The sequence below is a fragment of the Fukomys damarensis genome, unplaced genomic scaffold (assembly GCF_012274545.1).
Source record: "Fukomys damarensis isolate Sample0158 unplaced genomic scaffold, DMR_v1.0_HiC HiC_scaffold_13, whole genome shotgun sequence".
Taxonomy (NCBI): Eukaryota; Metazoa; Chordata; class Mammalia; order Rodentia; family Bathyergidae; genus Fukomys; species Fukomys damarensis.
This window is the reverse complement of record NW_022900925.1, coordinates 24,612,920-24,632,388: the sequence shown is the minus strand read 5'-3', so window position 1 is coordinate 24,632,388 and position 19,469 is coordinate 24,612,920. Positions and strand designations below refer to the sequence as shown.

The window sequence follows — 19,469 nt, the reverse complement described above, 5'->3', positions numbered from 1 at the left end:
GGGAAGCTGGCTGATATTTATACTTTACTTCATTGCCTTCCTTCCATTGCCATATGAAAAAGAAACTCAGTTCCTGGCTTTTTACTGTTAAATTGGTGCATTAGTGATAAATACATAATTGACAAGTGATCTATTTGTATGTGCTTAACTCCTTTGCTTGGTTGCTTTACTTATGGGAGAGTATCATCATTATTTCATGCTATCAGCTTAGGTGTCATTTAGTTTTTTGTTTAGTTTTTTGAAAATTATCCCTATCTTGATTTTTTTCCCATTCCATTCCTAATATATTTCCATATTTAAAGGAAAATTAACAATTAGAGTGAAACTAGAAAATTCTAGAGTAGTTATGTTTGTGATACTAGAATCATCCTGCTTTTAATATCTATATAAGAATGCATCAAATACCAAAAAATCTAAAATCTTTATCAGCCTGCCCACTTTTTTTTTAGGAAGTTGATATTCTGCTTATTTTTTATTTTAAGTTTCTGTGTCTGTTGAACTTGTTCTGTTGGTAGATAGTTTTGCTAACCCTGGTACTGGGGATCAAATTCAAGATGTTGGGCTTGCCAGGCAGGTGTGGGGCCATTGAGCTACATCCCTGGCCTCAAATGATTGTTTTCCCCTTCTCCCTTGTAATCCCTTCATGAAATTGTTTCTTTATAGCAGTGACTTCTTCTGTTTATCTTTTCCTTTAATCCTCCTGCTAGCAGGATTTCTCTTTTTTTTTTTTTTTGGTACCAGGGATTGAACTCGGGTGCTTGTGCTTGCAAGGCAGGCCACCGAACCACTGAGCTAAATCCCCGGCCCATGGGATTTCTCTTTTTTTAATTTTTATTTTGAGACAGGGTCTTGCTTAATTTCCCAAGCTGGTTGCAAAGTTGCGTTCTTCTTACCTCAATCTACTGGGTTGCTGAGATTATAAACATGTGCCATCACACCCATACTATGTTTTGTTTTGTTTCCCAGTGCATACCTAGATGCTACCTCATTGCCTGCCATTTAACTTCTCTGCACCACAGTTCTCTGTAATAATGGTACATATTTCACGGAACTATCGTTCAGTTAAATGTGTTAATGTGTACGAAGTGCTTAGAACAATAGCACAAAGAAAGCATGAAAAGATGATTAAATTTTTTTTAAGTTATTAAATTAAAAAATATTATCAAATGTTACATACAGTAAAGGGAGAAAAATACAGGAAACCTAGACTAGGGTTGAAACCTGAAAGACAAGTTAGGTGAGTGAAGGGGTTAGAGGAAAGGGGAATGTATTCTAAGACAGAGGAATGGCATGTGCAAAGGCTTCTGGGACAAGGAGAACAAGCCTGTCATTTCCTGGACATGTCATACACCTGCAAATGCTGACTGAAACATTTTAGATATTAAGAGTAAAAGTAATTTTAATAGATTCATACTTAACAAGAACATTTAGGCTCAGAAAATTCTATGTGTAAATATTCTGTGTGTTCTTATTTAAGTAGTTGAAAACTTCATGAGAAATTCTTGTTCATTGTGTTAATACTGTCAAACTGATTTTATAACATTTTTGTTTCTTAAATTTTTTTTTAGGCGTACAAATGGTGCATTGAGGCAATGAAAGAAATTACAGCAGGCTTACCAGTAAAAGTTGTGGTGGATGTCCTAAGGCAAGCTTCTAAGGTGAATACAATGTTAAAATTATTAAACAAATTAGGGCTTTAAATTTGTTGTGACCTAGTTAATATATACTATATACACAAACTACTTCCTGTTGAATTCAGTTTTAGAAACACTATTTCCAATCCAAATTGTCTGACCTATGTAATTTTAATTTTCCTTTACCAACATAACCTATAAAATACTTCATTTGTAGAATAGATTTAGGTCACTGAAATACAGGTCAAAGTAGTATTTTGGTACTATTCTGGCTTGAGGTTTTTTCCTTAAACTTGTATAGTAACCTAAATTCCTTAGGCCAAAGCTCTGTGGGCTCTGGTCACTTCTCTGAAAGACTAGCCTGATGTTAATAGTATTGCAGTCTCACAGCACGACAGCTTGCTGTACCTGACCTACTGGACAATCTTTTTTGATATTTCTCTAGTTCATTTTATTCTTTAAATAAATACATTAAGTCTTTGAAGCCATTAAAAGCATTGAAAAATTACTACTTTGGCTGAACATGGTAGTGCATATCCATAATCCTGGGTGCATACTTAGGAAGCTAAGGCAGGAAGATCACTAGTTTTAAGGCCAGGAAACATAGACCCTATCTCAAAATAAAGTGTGTGTACTAAAGCTTAAAAGCATTAACATACTTTCCACATTTTCTCTTTCCATATACTCAATTTTCTCAAATTTAAGTATTCCATTTTAGTTGGTTTTACTAGTGGAAATTCATTTAGGAAGAAAGATTATAAAATTGTACATTTTAAGACTCCAGTGTTTATATAAAATATGAAGTCTGTCATTTGAGAATGTAAACAGAAGCTTAAATATTCAGGTTATCAGCTCTGGAAAAGAGATATTGTTAAAAAAAAGGTATTGCTGTGTTTTTAATTAATTCAAAACATTGAATATTCATTTATTATGAAGACAGTATAATATGCAAGATTTACATTTCTGTACAAGCAATATTTAGAATTTTTAAACCGGGCTATCTGCATGTTTCAAAATATTATAAAAAAAATAGGAAATCTTGAAATTCTGGGCTTTTGTTGGTGGCATTGAGACAGAGTCTCGCAGTGTAGCACAGACTGGCCTGAACTCCCAGTGATCCTCCTGACACAGCTTCCCAAGTGCTGAGATGACAGGCATGCCCCCACTATACCCAGCATCTGGGCATTTGTAGTTGAACCCAGATGTGGTGGTGCAGGCCTGTCATCCCAGCACTTGAGAGGCTGAGGCAGGAGGATTGCCAAGAATTTGAGGCCAGCCCGAACTACATAGCAAGATCCTGTTTCAAAACACCAAAAAGAGTCAGGCGTGGTGACATGGTGCACACCTGTATTCACAGCACTCAGAAAATTACTAGTTGAGTATATGGACAACCACTCTAAACATGGCTGATCTCATGAACTGAGCAGGGTTGGTCCTGGTTATCAGTTGGATGGGAAACTACCTGGAGTATCAGGCAATATAGGCTTAGAAAAAAAAATTATTAAAGAAGAAAATGAAAAAAATTATTATAAGCCACTCTAGAACCAGGGTAACTACCTTAGAAAATACTATGGAGGGGGAGAAGAAAGAAAAGAAAAACTTTGGGACACCCTTCCCCAGCCATTTTATTTTACTAACAAGGATGGTATACTAGCTTTGCGAAGTAAGTTTATTATATTAGGTTTGTACTGAGAGTGACTGTCAAAATACTAAATTTCATTATTTTCCTAGGTTGTATAAAAGTGTTTACAGAATTTTCAGGTACTTGGAAGGAAAGAAATTATAATTAGAATTTTTCTATTTATGTTTGAAGATTTCTTTTATTAACTACTATATTCAGATGTATAAACTACTTATTGTGGCACACTGATGAACTGTTTGAGAGGTTTCTTTTTGACAATTTTCCACTTTGTCTGTAGGCTTGTGTTGTAAAACGTGAATTTAAGAAGGCAGAACAGTTAATTAAACATGCAGTGTATTTGGCACGGTAGGTGATTGTTACTAAAAATACCATTTTAAATTGTTGTTCTACTTTATATTCTAATAGTTTTATATCTTTTTATAGGGATCATTTTGGATCCAAACACCCAAAATATTCTGATACATTGCTAGATTATGGGTTCTACTTACTCAATGTAGATAATATCTGTCAGTCTGTTGCAATTTATCAGGTATGTTAATAGTTACCCTTTTCTTCCTTTCAACCTAAATTGATTTGTTGACCTGTATTTGTTTGTGATTTTTATAAACCACTTTCTAAAAATAACTGAAACCTTTCTCCTCCTGTGGGACACACCATCATTTTACTTAGAAGGCTTAAAAGGTAAAGTGTTAGGAATTAAAGAGAATCAGTTAAGATAGGAATTATTGGGTTGTGGGCCCATATTTAAGACTAATTTTCTGTCTTTCATTTGCCCAGGTGATGGGTTGTTTTTGTGGTTGATTGAACAATATCATTATAGCTGCCTTTTTATCAACCAGGGCTGATAGCAATAATTTTAAGTCCTATAATAGCCATTCTCAGATCAGTGATGATTGTACCATGGCTGTAGACAAGGTATTCTTGATTTTACAGTTCACTTTTGGGGAAGGACAGAGAGAAAAACACTGATGTGACTTGAAAGTGATAGTATGATTATTATTAAGCCATTGTCTTTTTAATTCCTACTCAGTCTTCACAAAATCTGGTCTTGTGGATGACTTTCATCTTCTGTGACTTAAGTACAGCAGGACTTTCTTGCTTGAAAACTTACGAGTTTGGGTATATGAATTACTAGAATGTTTAGTTTAAATGAATTGATATTTTCTAAAGGTTTACAGTATTAAATATTTTTATGATTCTTTCAGGCAGCCCTTGACATTCGACAGTCAGTGTTTGGCGGCAAAAATATCCACGTAGCAACAGCTCATGAAGACTTGGCTTACTCTTCTTATGTTCACCAGTACAGTTCTGGGAAATTTGACAATGCACTGTAAGCCCATCTTCTTTTTCAGTATAGGATTAAATGCTAGTTTTTGTTTGTTTGATTGGTTCTTTTTCTCTCATACAATAGTATGTGATGTACTTTATATATCAAATTTGTCTTTGTAGAGCTTTAGGAGGATGCCTAAACACAGTCATACTAATTTATGTTATTCACTTAGACATTCTGTAGTTTAATATTGAGACTTGTGTATTTCTGTATAGAATATGACTCATTCAACAATTTTTGAGTAAATACAGTAACTTCTGGCTCAATGGAAGACTAAAAAATTCTAAAACAGCTAGGAATGGAGGTGCATACCTATACCTCCAATACTGTGAGGAGGCTGAAGTAGGAGGATCTCAAGTTTTAGCCCAGCTTGGGCAACTTCACAAGACCTTGTCCTAAAACATTAAAAAAAATAGGCTGGGTGTGTAGCATAGTAAGGAGTTCCTGGGTTTGATTCCCACTACTGATAAAAAATGAAAAGAACCTAAAAATTTCATACTCAAAACATGGTTCAGATAAACCATTATCTCTTTCATGTGTAAGTGAGCTTGTGAGAGTAAAGAGAAGTCCCTGACAACAAATAACAGACATTGAAATCCAAAGGCAGGAACTGTAGTATACAGTAGTCTGGGATGGTAGGAAAAGCTTAAGAGGTATTTATAACCTTGATTGTGGCAGTTATAATACAGTGTTTATTAAGACATTCAGCCTATAGAAGGCTATGAGTTGGAACCTTAACACAAAGCCAAGATCAAGGCAATGCCCTTAGGAAAGAAGACAGGTTGAGGGATAGCAGAGATGACAAGGGAACTTGTTCATCTGAGCTTGAGCTCACAGTTCACAAAAAGTGGTGCCTCAAGAATGTTTAACTATAGTACTCTACCACTCTGGAGTCTGGGCTCATGTCTACAGGAGCCCACAAACTGCGAAAAATCTTTTAACACTGTGGAACTAATTTGCTAGTTAATTAGTTTACTAATTGCAACTATCAACTCAAACCATAGGGGCATCTCAGGCATGTAGTGCTACCTAAAATGAATTTACTGTCCAAAAGTACAAAATACAAAAGGAAGCATTTCTTCTCTGAGGGAAAACAAATTTGGTGAATAGGATTGGAGCCCTAAGAACTTGAGTTAATCCAATTTACTCAGAGTACTAGAAAGAATATATTATTGATTAAAGATATAAAATGGATTGAGCCAGGGATTTAGCTCAGTAGTCCCACCACCTGCCATTGCAAGTGCAAAGTCCTGAGTTCGATCCCCAGTACCAAAAAAAAAAAAAAAAAAAAAAAAAAAAAAAAAAAAAAAAAAAAAAAAAAAAAAAAAAAAAAAAAGACCTAATTAGGGGAAGAATATTGCAGAGTGAGGGTAAAGCAAGTGCAGGGTTCAGAGCATAGCTTTGCCTTGAAACAGCTAGGCCCTCACGGCTGGAGACCTAAGAGAGGGATGATCTGAAAATGGCAGGAGACGAAGTCAGGTATGTCAGATGGAGAGCATGTTGGGCCTTGTGAGCCATAATAGGGATTTTCGTTTCGGTCTAAAGTAGATGATAATTCATCAGTTGTTTAGTCCACAACAGATTGGAAATTTGAAACCAAAAAAATAATTCTTTACCACAGATAGTTTTAGAAGTCTTTTCTATCAGTATCATATGATAGACAGTAATTTTTTAAATGTATAATGATACGTAATGAGAAAGAAATGCCAGACTGTATCTGTCTGTGTTACAGATTTCATGCTGAAAGAGCTATTGGTATCATCACCCACATCCTACCTGAAGATCATCTTCTTTTGGCTTCTTCAAAGAGGGTGAAAGGTACCCTTTGTAATCCAGTCTCAGATTATTTGAAATTAATGATACATGGCAGAAAATAGGAGTATTTATTTTCTCAGACTTGATGGGACTAAACTGTATACATTGTTACTAAAGTAACAAATTCTCTCAACTCCACTTAAAAGTTTCCAGTGGTTCTTAATGTAAGATTGCTTGCTTTTCTCCTATAATGTTGTTAATATGCCTTTTTTCTTTTTTATTCTTTCATGCATGCATTAATTTCTTTTGAGACATGAAGGAATTAACACAAATTATTCCATAGTAACATGGTAGGAAACTAAAGATGCGCTTCTAGTTTTAGGTTTATGGCAAAGATTCTTAAATTGAGCTTCAGATCAGGTTACCCTGTGTGTTTCAAGTTTCTTGTCAGATATTTTCGTTAACTTTTCTTATAATCACCCCCACTGCTTGATTTGATGTGTTTCACTCACATGATTGGTTGTTCCTTCCTTGTAGTACTGTGCATGTTGGATAAATTTTACTTTAATTCTGGATGAGGTGTTTTCTTCCTCTATGTTGACAAGTTACACAAATAATACATTTCCAAAAAAAGTTATATAGAAAGAGAAAAAATAAAGTTATGTTACCTGAACTTACATCAGTCTTAAATCAACATTTTGTTGAATAATATTTTAGATTTTTTAAAAATAAGAAAACTGAGTAAATTTTTGTTTTTTAACTAATATGAACATTTTTCCATTTCAATACATATAGGTAAGTACCCTTTTTCCTCATGTATTTAACCTAACTTCTATCATTGGGCCTTTGTTTTGTTTTCTAACCTTTAAAAATACTTCATGCTTTTTAATTCTTTAAAACTGCTGCAATGATGTAAATATCTTTTTATCTGCCTTTGTGCACATTGACAATTTTCCAGCAAATAAAATTGCCTGGTAAAAGAATATGTATATTCTTTTGTGGGGGGAACTGGGGATGGAACTCAGGACCTTGCTAGGCAGGTGGCAGAACCACTGAACCAAATCCCCAGCTCAAGAATATGTATATTCTTGAAGAATTGAGATGAAATTTGAATTGAAAATACTTTTTTTGGTATGGGGATCAAACTCAGGACCTTTTGTTTGCTAGGCAGGCGACAGAACCACTGAGCCTAAATCCCTGGCCAAAATGTGAAAATCTTAGAAATTAAAATGTCTTATAACCTGATTTTGTGGATGAAGTGAGTAGGAAGAAATCAGTTCTTTTAGTTGTGTTTGGTTAAAGGTTGTTTTATAAAGGGTGGTTTCAAAATTTTCAGAAGTGCTTAGGTGTACTCCTTGACAGTTTCATAACTTTAAAAATTTTGCTTCTTCCTGACATTCGCTGTAAAAAACATTCTCCTTAGCAAAGTATAGCAGTCTATTAAAATAGGAACTAATGTTCTGCAAAGGAATTTGATATATGCCACTGTTTTTCTTAAATTCATTATAGTGTACAAAATAGAATGACTCTACCAAAAGTATACTGTTTATTAAAGTAGAATATTTTGCCAGGCCTGGTTGTACAGGCCTGTCATCCCAGCACTTGGGAGGCTAAGGCAGGAGGATTGCTGTGAGTTTGAGACCAGCTTGGGCTACATAGTGAGTTCAAGGCCAGTCTCAACTATATAGCAAGACCCTGTCTCAAAAAAAAAAGAAAAATAAATAGAATATTTTGATCTAGCCCATTTCTAAATCATAATCACATATATTCTGTTCTGATATGCTTGATAAATGGCTTAAAAGTATATTAATTCATTGCTTTCTTTATTCAGCTCTTATTTTAGAGGAGATTGCAATTGACTGTCACAATAAGGAAACCGAACAGAGGCTGCTTCAAGAAGCTCATGATTTGCACCTGTCTTCACTCCAACTAGCTAAAAAGGCTTTTGGGGAATTTAATGTACAGACTGCAAAACACTATGGTAACCTTGGAAGACTTTATCAGTCAATGAGAAAATTCAAGGTAGAAACATGTTTAATTTCTCTTGCCAAGTAAATCATAAATTTTTAGTAATCGTAATAATATAGTGTGCATTCATTATACTCCTACCTTATTCCACAAAGGAAATGAGAAAACAGCTACTGTAAAGCAACATACTCAAAGTATACATAAAATTAGAGAATCAAGACCATGAAAAGATAAAAACATACAAAACCAGTAAGGCTAATCTGATTGTTACGTTTGGATTGCAGGCATAGTTCTTAGCTAAGTTTGGAGCGCTAGCTCTTGGCAGAATGCTTAGTGCATGGTAGGTATGGAAGAAACATCAGACATTAGTAAGAATTAACTTCATTGTTAATAAAGTATTAGTGTAGCGATAAAATTATTTACATTAAATCTCTTAGAATTACAGGTTATAGGGCTAGGGATTTAGCTCAGTGGAGCTGCTGCCTTCCTCACAAGCATAAGGGCCTGATTTCGATCCCCAGTACCAAAAAAAAAAAAAGAAGAAGAATTATGGGTTATAAATCCTTACTATTGTCCAGTTTGGGGCCCTAATAAGAGAAGAATGAAAATGCCAAAAATACTCAATTTTGTCCCTCAGCCTGAATTTATTTTGTTAGGGTAAAAGTTACTAAATCTACAGAACATAAAGTGTATTTCTATAGAAATTAATACCTTAACAAGGTCCAGTTAGTTTTGGAATATGTGTATGAAAACAAATAATTTTTCTTAATTTCTTCTAACAATGTTAATTTTTGTTGTCAATTTCGTCTAACAGTCTTTTATTACTCAAATAAGTTTTCACATGCTTTTGGTTAGGACACTGTAACTGTCATCAACCTTACAATAGCATGTTCTTTACCTGTAACCTTATGGCATTCATAAGCTCTCTTTGACATTTAGAAGACTCTTGCTCATTGGGTAAAAATTGTTGACAGAGGAAAAAGTATAATCTACTGATTGTTTTGGTGTAATTATTTTTCAGGAAGCTGAAGAAATGCATATCAAAGCAATTCAAATTAAAGAGCAACTTCTTGGTCAAGAAGATTATGAAGTAGCCCTTTCAGTGGGACATCTGGCTTCTTTATATAATTATGACATGAATCAGTATGAAAATGCTGAGAAACTTTATTTGCGATCTATAGCAATTGGTATGTTTTCTTTACATTTTTCTTAGTTGATTATAGAAATCAGTATGTCTTATATGTTGTAAAAGGGAAATGTTCTAATGAGACATAAATGAGTTTAGATTTGCAAAGGATATCCAGAAACGATTAAAAAAATCATCAGGAGCAGTTTTGCTAAAGCTTTTTGATGTTGACATCAATAGTTAGTAAAAGCTATGGCACTAGGTGTCAAGTGTAGGTAAAAGTAGTAATTTTCAACTATTTGTACAATTACTATTCTTACCTTCCCCCTCCTTTCTCCTGACTTTAACAAATTAGGTTTACTTTATTTATTTATTTATTTTATTTTTTGCACAAGACTGCGGATTGAACCTAATATTACATTCCCAGACACCCTCCCCCCTTAAATTTTTGGCAGGATCTCAGTAAGTTGCCCAGGCTGGACTTGAACTTGCCATCCTCCTACCTCAGCCTCCCAGGGTGCTGAGATTACAGGTGTACACCATTACACCTGGCCTGTGTCTGACTTTTTTCAGTGAATGAATGTTTGTTTGTTTGTTTGTTTGTTTGTTTTTGGCACTGGGGATCCAACTCAGGTCTTTGTGCTTTCGAGACAGGCAGCAGAACCATTGAGCTAAATCCCCAGCCCAGTGAATGTTTATTGTAAAATACCTTTGTGGTATTACATATCACTGCCACTTGTTAATTTTCAGTGCTCTATAGTATTTTATTGGATTAGTAAGATACCATGGCCATCATCTTAGAGTGTCTGTTAAGCCTTTTGCCTGTTTTTATAGTGAATGGTTTGATCATTTGCTTACTGATTTTGGAAATTCTTTATATATTATAGATATAATAAGCCCTTTGTTGGTTACATGTGTTGCAGATATCTTCTTTCATTCTGCTACTTATTTCCTGATAGTTCCTTTTTTTAAATTTAGAGAATACTTTATTAGTTTCTGTACTCAAACCCACATAGATAAGACCTTACCTATTTAAATACAGTGCATTACCCCTATACACATGGAAAAAAATTAAGTTTAATGTTTCTAGACTAATATGGCTGTTAATTTCTGTAGTGCCAACATAGTAAACTGGAGTGACTTTTCCAAAGCAGACAGCATAGTTAAAGTCTCCAAAAATTCAAATTATACACACACACACACACACCCCAATAATGCCAGTATGTTGTGCATCAAACAGTGCCTTTTTTTTTTTTGGTGCCAGGGATTGAACTCAGGTCCTTGCCCGGGCAGGTGCCAAAACCACTGAGCTAAATCCCCCAGCACAAACAGTGGTTTAGCACTTTGTATTCATTTTAAGAAATCTTTTTCTACCCCAAAGTCATGAAGATACTCCTCTAGGAGTTTATCTTTTGAAAACTTTAACCATTCACACTTAGATCTACAATCCTAAAATTGATTTTTATTTATGGTGTAAGGTAAGAATCATGTTTCATTTTTTCCTGTATGAACATACAGTTGACCAAGGACCATTTTTCAGAAGACTATTTTTTCTTTGTTGTACTTGTCATAAATCATGTTTCTGTGTGTATGTGGGTGTTTTGCATTAGCCATAACATGCTGACTCACTTAGTCCTAAATGCACATATGTCAAAATTGCTAACCCATTTGTCTGTGAAAAACCTACTACTTAAGAGTGTCCCATATTGTTTACAATAACCTTTGTCTTTAGCCTGAAAGTTTTATATATCTGGAACATGTTGTTCTAAAGTACCGTGGTTGGGCCGGGGATTTGGCTCAGTGTTTCCACTGCCTGCTTCACAAGTACAAGGTCCTGAGTTCGATCCCCAATACCAAAACAAAAACAAAAACAAAAAAAGTACCATGGTTAAAATTATCTCCCTGCCTCCTCCCCCTTCAATGTGGTTATGTTATTCATTGGAGAAATAATTAGATCCATTTGTTTATGTGTATATTATATTTTGCCTCCTCCATCTTTATCATTTTTTGAGTATGTGAAATAATAATATTTTCAAATCCATAACTGGAGCAAATCCAAGCACTCAGGAGGCTGAGGCAGGAGGATTGCAATGAGTTTGAGGCTAGCGTCAGCTATATAGTGAGTTTAAGGCAGCCTGAACTAATAGCAAGATAGCAAGATTCTGTCTCAAAAACTATCCCCCCCCCAATTCACAACGGGCTGGAGGTGGTGGCACACACTCTAATCCCGGCACTTGTTGAGACTGATACAGGAGTATTGGCATGAGGTCAGGACTACCCTGGGCTACATAGTTACTTCTAGGCCAGCCTGAATCTCAAAAACAAAAGTCATAGGTTCCCTTAAAATCATAAAATTTTATAGTTCTCTTTTAGTGAAGCCCAAATTTCAAGTCTTAGGGATTGCTCCTGGGTTTGAGTGGGTTGAGAGGTGCTGATGCAAGAATCTGTTCTCTTATCGAGAATAAAACCAAGCCAGCCTATTTAAAAAATTAAACTTGTTTGTGTTTTTTAAAAAATGCTGCTTGTAGCCAGGCATGGTGGTGCACAACTGTAATCCCAGCACTTGAGAGGCTGAGGCAGGAGGATCACTGAGTTTGAAGCCAGCCTGAACCACATACCAAGACTGTCTCCAAAATCACAAAATAAAAACTAACCAGAAATGCTGCTTGTTGCTTCATTATTTGAACTTTCATTTCTCCTTTGGTTACTTTCAGGGAAGAAACTTTTTGGTGAAGGCTACAGTGGACTAGAGTATGATTACCGAGGTCTCATTAAACTTTACAACTCTGTTGGAAATTATGAGAAAGTGTTTGAATATCACAATGTTCTGTCTAACTGGAACCGGTTGCGAGATCGGCAGTATTCAGTGACCGATGCTCTGGAGGACGTCAACACCAGCCCCCAGTCCACTGAAGAAGTGGTGCAGTCCTTCCTAATATCTCAGAATGTCGAGGGACCAAGCTGCTGAGGGATGACCTCAGTTAACCAATTACCTTTTCCCAGATTCCAGGGAATTCATACTGTGAAATCAAAACCATGTTGTTTTTGAGGGCTGGAATTTGCATTGAAACACTGGTCCAGTCCATTGAAGACCCAATTTGGGGTAATGCCTATCTTGCAGAGTGTCCGTAGAATAAGCATATATTCAGTTATATTCAGCATGTACCGCATGTATAAGTAGTCTGGCCCACATTTTCAGTCTAGTAGAACAAACAACAGGAGAATCTTTTTTTCTTTTTGTTTTTCTTTTTAAAAAAATAATTCATTTTGCAGTAAGTCTGAAAGAAAAAAAAAAGAACCCCTAAATAAAACTATTTAAGAGTTTAAAAGAGTTGCATTCTTATTATGTAAGGATGAGTTTAACAACTTTTTAACATGTAATTCTTCCATGTGGAGGTATTCAATACTGTATCGTAAAGAAATTTTATGGGGAAAATCTTTATATGCAGTACAGAAAAGTTAACACAAGTACTAATAAAAGGTGACCTCCTAACTTAACATTTCGCCCCACCACCCGGAGAAGTGGGTCTGACCACTGAGGAGCTGTATTACAGGGAGGACTGTTGGGGTCATCTGAGCTGGACCAGTGTGATCTGTGAGTGAGAGAATATCTGTTTGCTTTTGGTACAACAATGCAAGATGCTCTAGTAGCATTCACCAACAGGACCAGGAAGAACTTAAAGAGGACCAGCCTATTGTAGAAGGTGGTTATTTGGACCAGAGAGGCTTTAGATTATTATTTCAGCCCTTGCATATATCTTTATCAATAGAATGATTTCACTTAGATGTATAATGAAAAGTGATAATGCAAGAAATTATATTCATATAATAGCTACCAAGTAGGGGAATTTGGCAGTCTCAGTGGCATATCTTTAGGCACGGTACACAGATGGCAATGCCATAAGCCAGTGTGTAAATAATCTGCTGCAACCACCATCCTCGTTTTCAATGTTACCCTAATCATAAATGCCATTAATAGGTGTATTGGCTAGAGTGGAAAAATAGCTCATGTCTGGATGGGAATTGTAGATCAGTGTATGGTTTTGGGGGATTATGGAAAATAAATGCCCAAAAATAAGTTAGAAAATCCTTCATTTTAATGATAAATACAGTAACATTGAGTATTTGAAGTTCAGGAATCAAATGGTAGGATCCTGTAATAATATGTCTGTTTCACTAATTTGTTTATTTGGTTTTGATATTCTCTTTTTAAGCCAGTGGGTTATTTAATGTTGAGGTAATGTTCAAATTGGATAAGTTGTGACATGTAGCAAACCAAGAATCAAAAAGGTATTTTGCTGTTACCTCAATTCTTACAACAGTGGCCTGTCTTGTGCCTCTAGAGTTAAGAATCTGAGTTTCTCCCCTATTTTCAGGGGCTTGTGACTTGGCTGTTAGATACTGCTCCTGGCTCATGCTTGGAGGAGTCTGTGGGTGAGTGGATGTGTGTTGAATTTTGGTTTTATTTTAACATGAACATTGGGTGAAAAGTGTAAAGAAATCTAACCTGTCTGTCATATGGAGTACAGAAGAATTATGGGAGATGTCAAATTTTAAACACTTTATGGACTTCCCAACCTTAGTGCTATTTGGAACTGCTGTTTGCAGTCTTGTGAATTTGTGCTTTTAGGTCCCCAGGAGGTGTTTTCTTGGGGGCTATGCCTAAAGAAATGAAGCTAGTCCACACCCTAGGATGGTAACTTTGTGTGACTTTGAAACCTGAGTTTATTCTTCAGATTGAAATATTTTCTTTTTAAATTCAGGAAAGAATAAATTGGCACCCCTGCAGTTTATGAAGCTTGTTCCCCTCCCAGTTAGTTAATGCCAAGAGCCACCCTTTATTAATTACCAAGTAGTAATCTGTGTGACCAGGGACTAACATTTTTAAGTTACTCAGCTCTATCCTCATGAGCCTATATATTTAATACCTCCAAAGATAATTTCAGGGTAGGCTTTGTATGCTCTATTGGTATTTAGAGTCCTGTGGTATGTTTGTGGTATAGGAATGTCATGGTAAATTGTTTTTAATAAATATTTTGAAATTTATGTTTTCACATGAAGTTTTTTATTATTTTTTGGTTTTGTGCACATACAGCATTTCCTAGGATAAAATCAAGCAAATGACTTAAGGCCTCATTCTCCCTAACTCGGTTTGAACCCAGCTGAGCTCACACTCTGATACAGTAACACGATATTGAGACACCTAGGATCACGGGGTGATGTTGAGTGGCAGCCGATGTTTCTTTTGTTCTGTTTTCAGATGTCATTAGTGACACTTCTTTCACCACTGCTTTAATGTAGTTCCTGTATATCCATAAATGTTGGTGTAATGCCTACACTCTTGCTTAAAACATTTCTGTCTTAAAAAAAAAAAAAATCAACACTATTGTCTTATGTTAGACTCTGACTCATAGCATTATTATTTCTGAATCTAATGAAGAATAATGCCCTAATTTAAGTGCAGGATTTACTCCTTTAGTAAGGATGTTTGGAGAAAGTTAGATGAATGCCACCTGATTTGTGACTTTTTAAAAAAAGGATATAATTTACCGCACAATAACCAGTAGCTTATACAGATTTTTTTTCCTCTAAACATATGTGAATGGGTTGTGTGTTAGGAAGTCCTGGCCAATTTAAAAAGATTTTTCTGGAGATTTAATGAAGTAGTGTCAGATGCGGGCCTTTGGTCTGTCTCATCCTTCCCTGACTTCTCTTCTACCAAGTCTTTTTCCTAAATTTTGGTGCTACTCACGTTGGGGGCATCGAGGAGCTCTCGCTTGTGCCACAGTGGGTGGTCAGTCACTCTTGCACTCTGTGTAGTGGAGCCAGCTGAGTTTTTCATAGCATAATCTTTATGGGCCCCCAAATCTGACTTTGTCCAGAGGATTAGAGCCCTTCTTAACTGTCAACTCTATGTTCTTTGGTTAAAAATGATCTCACTGCTGCTTTGTAGTAACCCCTGTGTAGGTATTCTTGCATTTTGATGAAGACCTTTGTTCCTAGCCTTTTAGGAAGAGTTCATAATCTTGTGAAAATTAAGTACAGAAAACTGAGCACAGTGGCACACATCTGTAGGCCCAGCCACTCAGGAGGCTGAGGCAGGAGGATCACTGGAGCCCACAAGTTCAAGACCAACCTGGGCAATATAGTGAGACCCTCATCTCAAAAAAAAGAAAAAAATTAAGTCTAGCAGATACAATTTTAAAATAAGGAGAGTGCCAGCCATTTTGCTGCTCTTTATAATACAAACAGAAGGCTGACCAGTAAACACATGCCTAAAATATGATTGAAGCTTTTGGCCAAAACTACAAATTTATAGGATGATTTACTAAGTAATAGGAATTGTTAACTGCCACTTTTTTTTTTTCTCCAGTATTCCTAGCCTTGTTGCTTCCAAACTTCTTTTTTTGTATGGCAAAGTTACCACTGGAAAAATACTTAAAAGTACTAATCTTTTGAAGAGTTCTATTTTTTCTTTGAAAAGTTGAGTGCATATTCCACCTCAAGTTACCAGGATTTTTTTAAAATATGATATTCAGATTAATCTCCAGCTTGAACACTAGTAGTCTACAAATCTCAGGAATGTTTTAGGCAGAAAACTGGTTTTACCCTGATGATCTGAAGGAGTGTGCTTTAGGGTTTATTAACTAATACTATTCTTACTTGCAATCCTAGGTGTCTAGCATGAGTGGCCTTAGTGAGTTTGTTGAAGTGCACATGTTTTTCAAAAATAAAATTTAAGATTAAATATATATACTATATATAGGTATCTAGAAAATCTTGGTTTATGGTGCACATTTAAGTGTTGGATCACTAAAATAACCATTGCAGGTACCATTTGTGTGACATTACTCATTTCTGTATATTCCTTTTATGGGAAGATATGTTGCCATGGTAACTAAAAACTTTCAGTTTAGTTCTACTTTTATGATGTGAGTGAATGCTACATTTTATTAAATATTACCAAGTCAGTACTATTTTTCTACTTTATTAAGCAACAGGGGATTTTAGTTTAATAGGCTCCAAATAAAATGGAATAATTAAAAATAAATTACTAAAACCTTTACATGAAAATCCCCACGACTAGTGCCACAGTAATTTCTATAGAAATATCTAAGGTCATTGTAGATTTTTGAAGACGGCTCATTGTGTCAAATGACCTTTCATACCATTCTCACCAACTTGTAGTGGCCACCATTATTTGTAACTATTAAACCATACTAAGTATGTTTGTAACCAGCATTGTGATATATTCTGTACTTGTATTGCTAAAAATGAATCACTGATCTAATAAATAGTGTTCCTGCATTCATAGTGTTATCTGTTTCCAATTTAGTTGTAATTGCTTTGGGTCGGGACTCGGGATAAGCTTTACAGACTTTTATTGGCGACCAGCGCAAGAATGGTTGGAACTAGATCAGAAGTGCTCTTGTTCAGGAGAAGGTGTGGCAGAGGCGCGGGTGCTGGGGAGAGCACATTAGGAACAACCACACATGCAGGCAGCACAAGAGTTCTCCGTCCTCAAGAAAGCAGGAGTCCTGCCGTTTCCCCAGGTCTTCAGCTCTGCAGGCTGAAGGTGGTGAGAGGCCTGTGAAGTTCTGCTGGATAGTGAAGGGAACCCATTTGTTCGTATAGTTAGAAAATTCAAGATGGAGTTGAGTGTATATAGCTCAGTAACAAAGCACATGGGCATTGTTCAATCCGCAGCAAAAACAACAAAAACCATCTATTAGAATGGCTGCTCTAAGCCTGGGAGTATATCAATATGCAGCAGAGCAACTGCCCCAAAAAAGAATGGCTATCTTAAAACAACCATTGGCAAGGGAGTAGAGAAATTGTAACGCTTTTCCACTATTGGCAGGAATGTGGAATTCTGTACCTGCTATGGAAAACAGTACGGAGGATCTTTAAAAAATTATCGTACGATGGAGCAAGTCTGGATATATCCAAAAGAAGTCAAAGGGTTTTATGTAATCCCAACACTCTGGGAGAGAGAGGTAGGAGAATCACAAATTTGAGTCCAGCCTGGGCAACTGACAGCAATTTAGCAAGACCCCGTCTAAAAATAAAAAAGGGCTGGGGTTGTAGCTCAGTTCAGAAGCCCCTGGGTTCAATCCCCAGTACCACAGCCAAAAAATTAAAAGGATTCAAACTGATACTTATATACCCATGTTTATAACACTTCCCCATAGCTGAAGGCGGAAACAACTCATTCATTCATTGGTGAATGAACAGATGAAATGTGGCATATAGTGAGACTGAGATACCCTGCTTCAAGGAAAGATTCTGACACGTGCTACAGCATGGCAACCCTTGAGGATGTTACACTCAGCAAAATCAGCCAGACGGTTACCATGTGACTCCACTTACGTGAAGTATCGAGAGTAGTCGAAATTACAGAGCAGAAAGTGGTGGGTAGCATCTGGGGAGCAGGAAAAAAGCAATGGTTGCTTAATAGTTACTCTGTTTTGCATGATGAAAAAGTATGCACAACAGTGTGAAAGCACTGGATTTAACACCCTGAAAAAATAATTAAGCTGGGTGTGGTGGTGTACATCTGTAATCCCAGCCCTGAGGCAGGAGGATTGCCTTGAGTTCAAGGCCAGCCTTGGCTAGTTAGTTCAAAGCCATCCTGAATTAAAGAGCAAGAAAAAAACGAAGGTGGTGAGAGGATTATACCAGAGGGTGGAGTTCAAGTCCAGAGGAAGTGACTTACTAGGTTGGGACCTTTTCTGAGTCTGGCTCATCCTTGTCAATCTCTCTCCTGGGTTACGAAGATGAATTAAGCCTGGTGATGTAGCTCAGTAGTATGTGATGTGCATGGCCCTAGGTTCCATCCCAGCCCTGCAAAAGGGAAAAAAAATAAGGCAGTGCCTAGATGCTGGTTACCTGTGCTAGATCCTTTCCTGCACAAGGGAAGGGATGCTCAAAACTCAAGTTTTAGCAGACACAGGACGCTGTGCATGTGTTGATAAATGAGCCCACCAGTCAAGATCCCCCCAAAGACTGCTGCATAACTCAGAGTTGGGTAAGAAGAGGGCTTCGCTTGCTCTTCAGTTTTAGGTCGAGTCTGTGGAGAGTTAAGTCGGGTTAAATCACCTTCTTGGAAGCTTGGCCCTCAGGACAGAGAAGTCACTTCACCCAAGTTAGTACTCCGTGACAGATGCTACTAAGAAAGGGAGGGGTATCTCAATAAGTTGGTAGAGATGGCCTAACAAAGCCAACTAAACATTTCTGGGAAGCTTCTCAATTGACAGGTGGTGGCGCACATCTGTCATCTCCGCAATCTGGAGGCTGAGGCAGGAGGATCACTGCAAGTTCAAAGCCAACCTGAACTGTATAGCAAGACCCTGTGTCAAAACAAAAAACCCAGGGGCCGGGGATTTAGTTCTGGTAAGCACAAGGTCCCAAGGTGCAAAAACAAACAAAAACCACAACTAAACAAAGGCCCAGATAAATAAATGTGAAAAGGTGGAGATTTAACCTGAACAGAAAGCTTATTCTGAGTGCGTGTCTCAGTTTGCTGGCGAGGTGATCTTTATGCATGGAACAGGTGATGCGTTCAGTGAGGCAGGGGGAGCAGTCGGTCTAGCATTGTGTTTGGCAGGATGCCTGTGGTCATAGTCCTCATCCTCACAGTAATTCGGGAGGCAGGCGTTGTCCCCATCTGATAGGGAAACTGAGACACAGCACTGTTAAGTGACTTGTCTTAAATCCCAGGGAGGCAAAGGTGCAAATCAACTGCAGAGAATCTGGAGCGTGGACCACCAAAGGCAGCAGGCCCAGACTTCTGAGTTAAGAGCCTGAAGAATCAAGTTGGATGCTACCAAAATGGGTTAAAAGAGAAGGGGAAAAAGTCTCCTTCCACCAGTTTGATATTTCATGGGCCTCTGACTCCTTTATGCTCTTAGAAGGGGTTTGGCAACTTAGTGATTCAGCAAGATAATGCCTAAAAATAAATTTTTGAAGAGCTGGGATGTAGCTTAGTGCAATGGCTTGGGGTTCAATTCCCAG

At 36.8% G+C, this 19,469-nt stretch overlaps 1 protein-coding gene across 1 annotated transcript in view; it reads left to right on the top strand.

Annotated features, from left to right (window-relative positions):
* Appbp2 (amyloid beta precursor protein binding protein 2) overlaps positions 1-15,038 on the top strand; it is a 62,363-nt gene extending 47,325 nt beyond the window's left edge. Inside the window, exons 6-13 of the mRNA XM_010626758.1 lie at positions 1,569-1,658; positions 3,554-3,621; positions 3,700-3,805; positions 4,482-4,606; positions 6,339-6,424; positions 8,193-8,383; positions 9,351-9,516; positions 12,170-15,038. Of these exons, the coding sequence (XP_010625060.1) occupies positions 1,569-1,658; positions 3,554-3,621; positions 3,700-3,805; positions 4,482-4,606; positions 6,339-6,424; positions 8,193-8,383; positions 9,351-9,516; positions 12,170-12,423 (1,086 nt within the window). The 3' untranslated portion in view covers positions 12,424-15,038. The remainder of the gene's footprint in view (positions 1-1,568; positions 1,659-3,553; positions 3,622-3,699; positions 3,806-4,481; positions 4,607-6,338; positions 6,425-8,192; positions 8,384-9,350; positions 9,517-12,169) is intronic.
* The last annotated feature ends 4,431 nt before the right edge of the window (positions 15,039-19,469 follow it).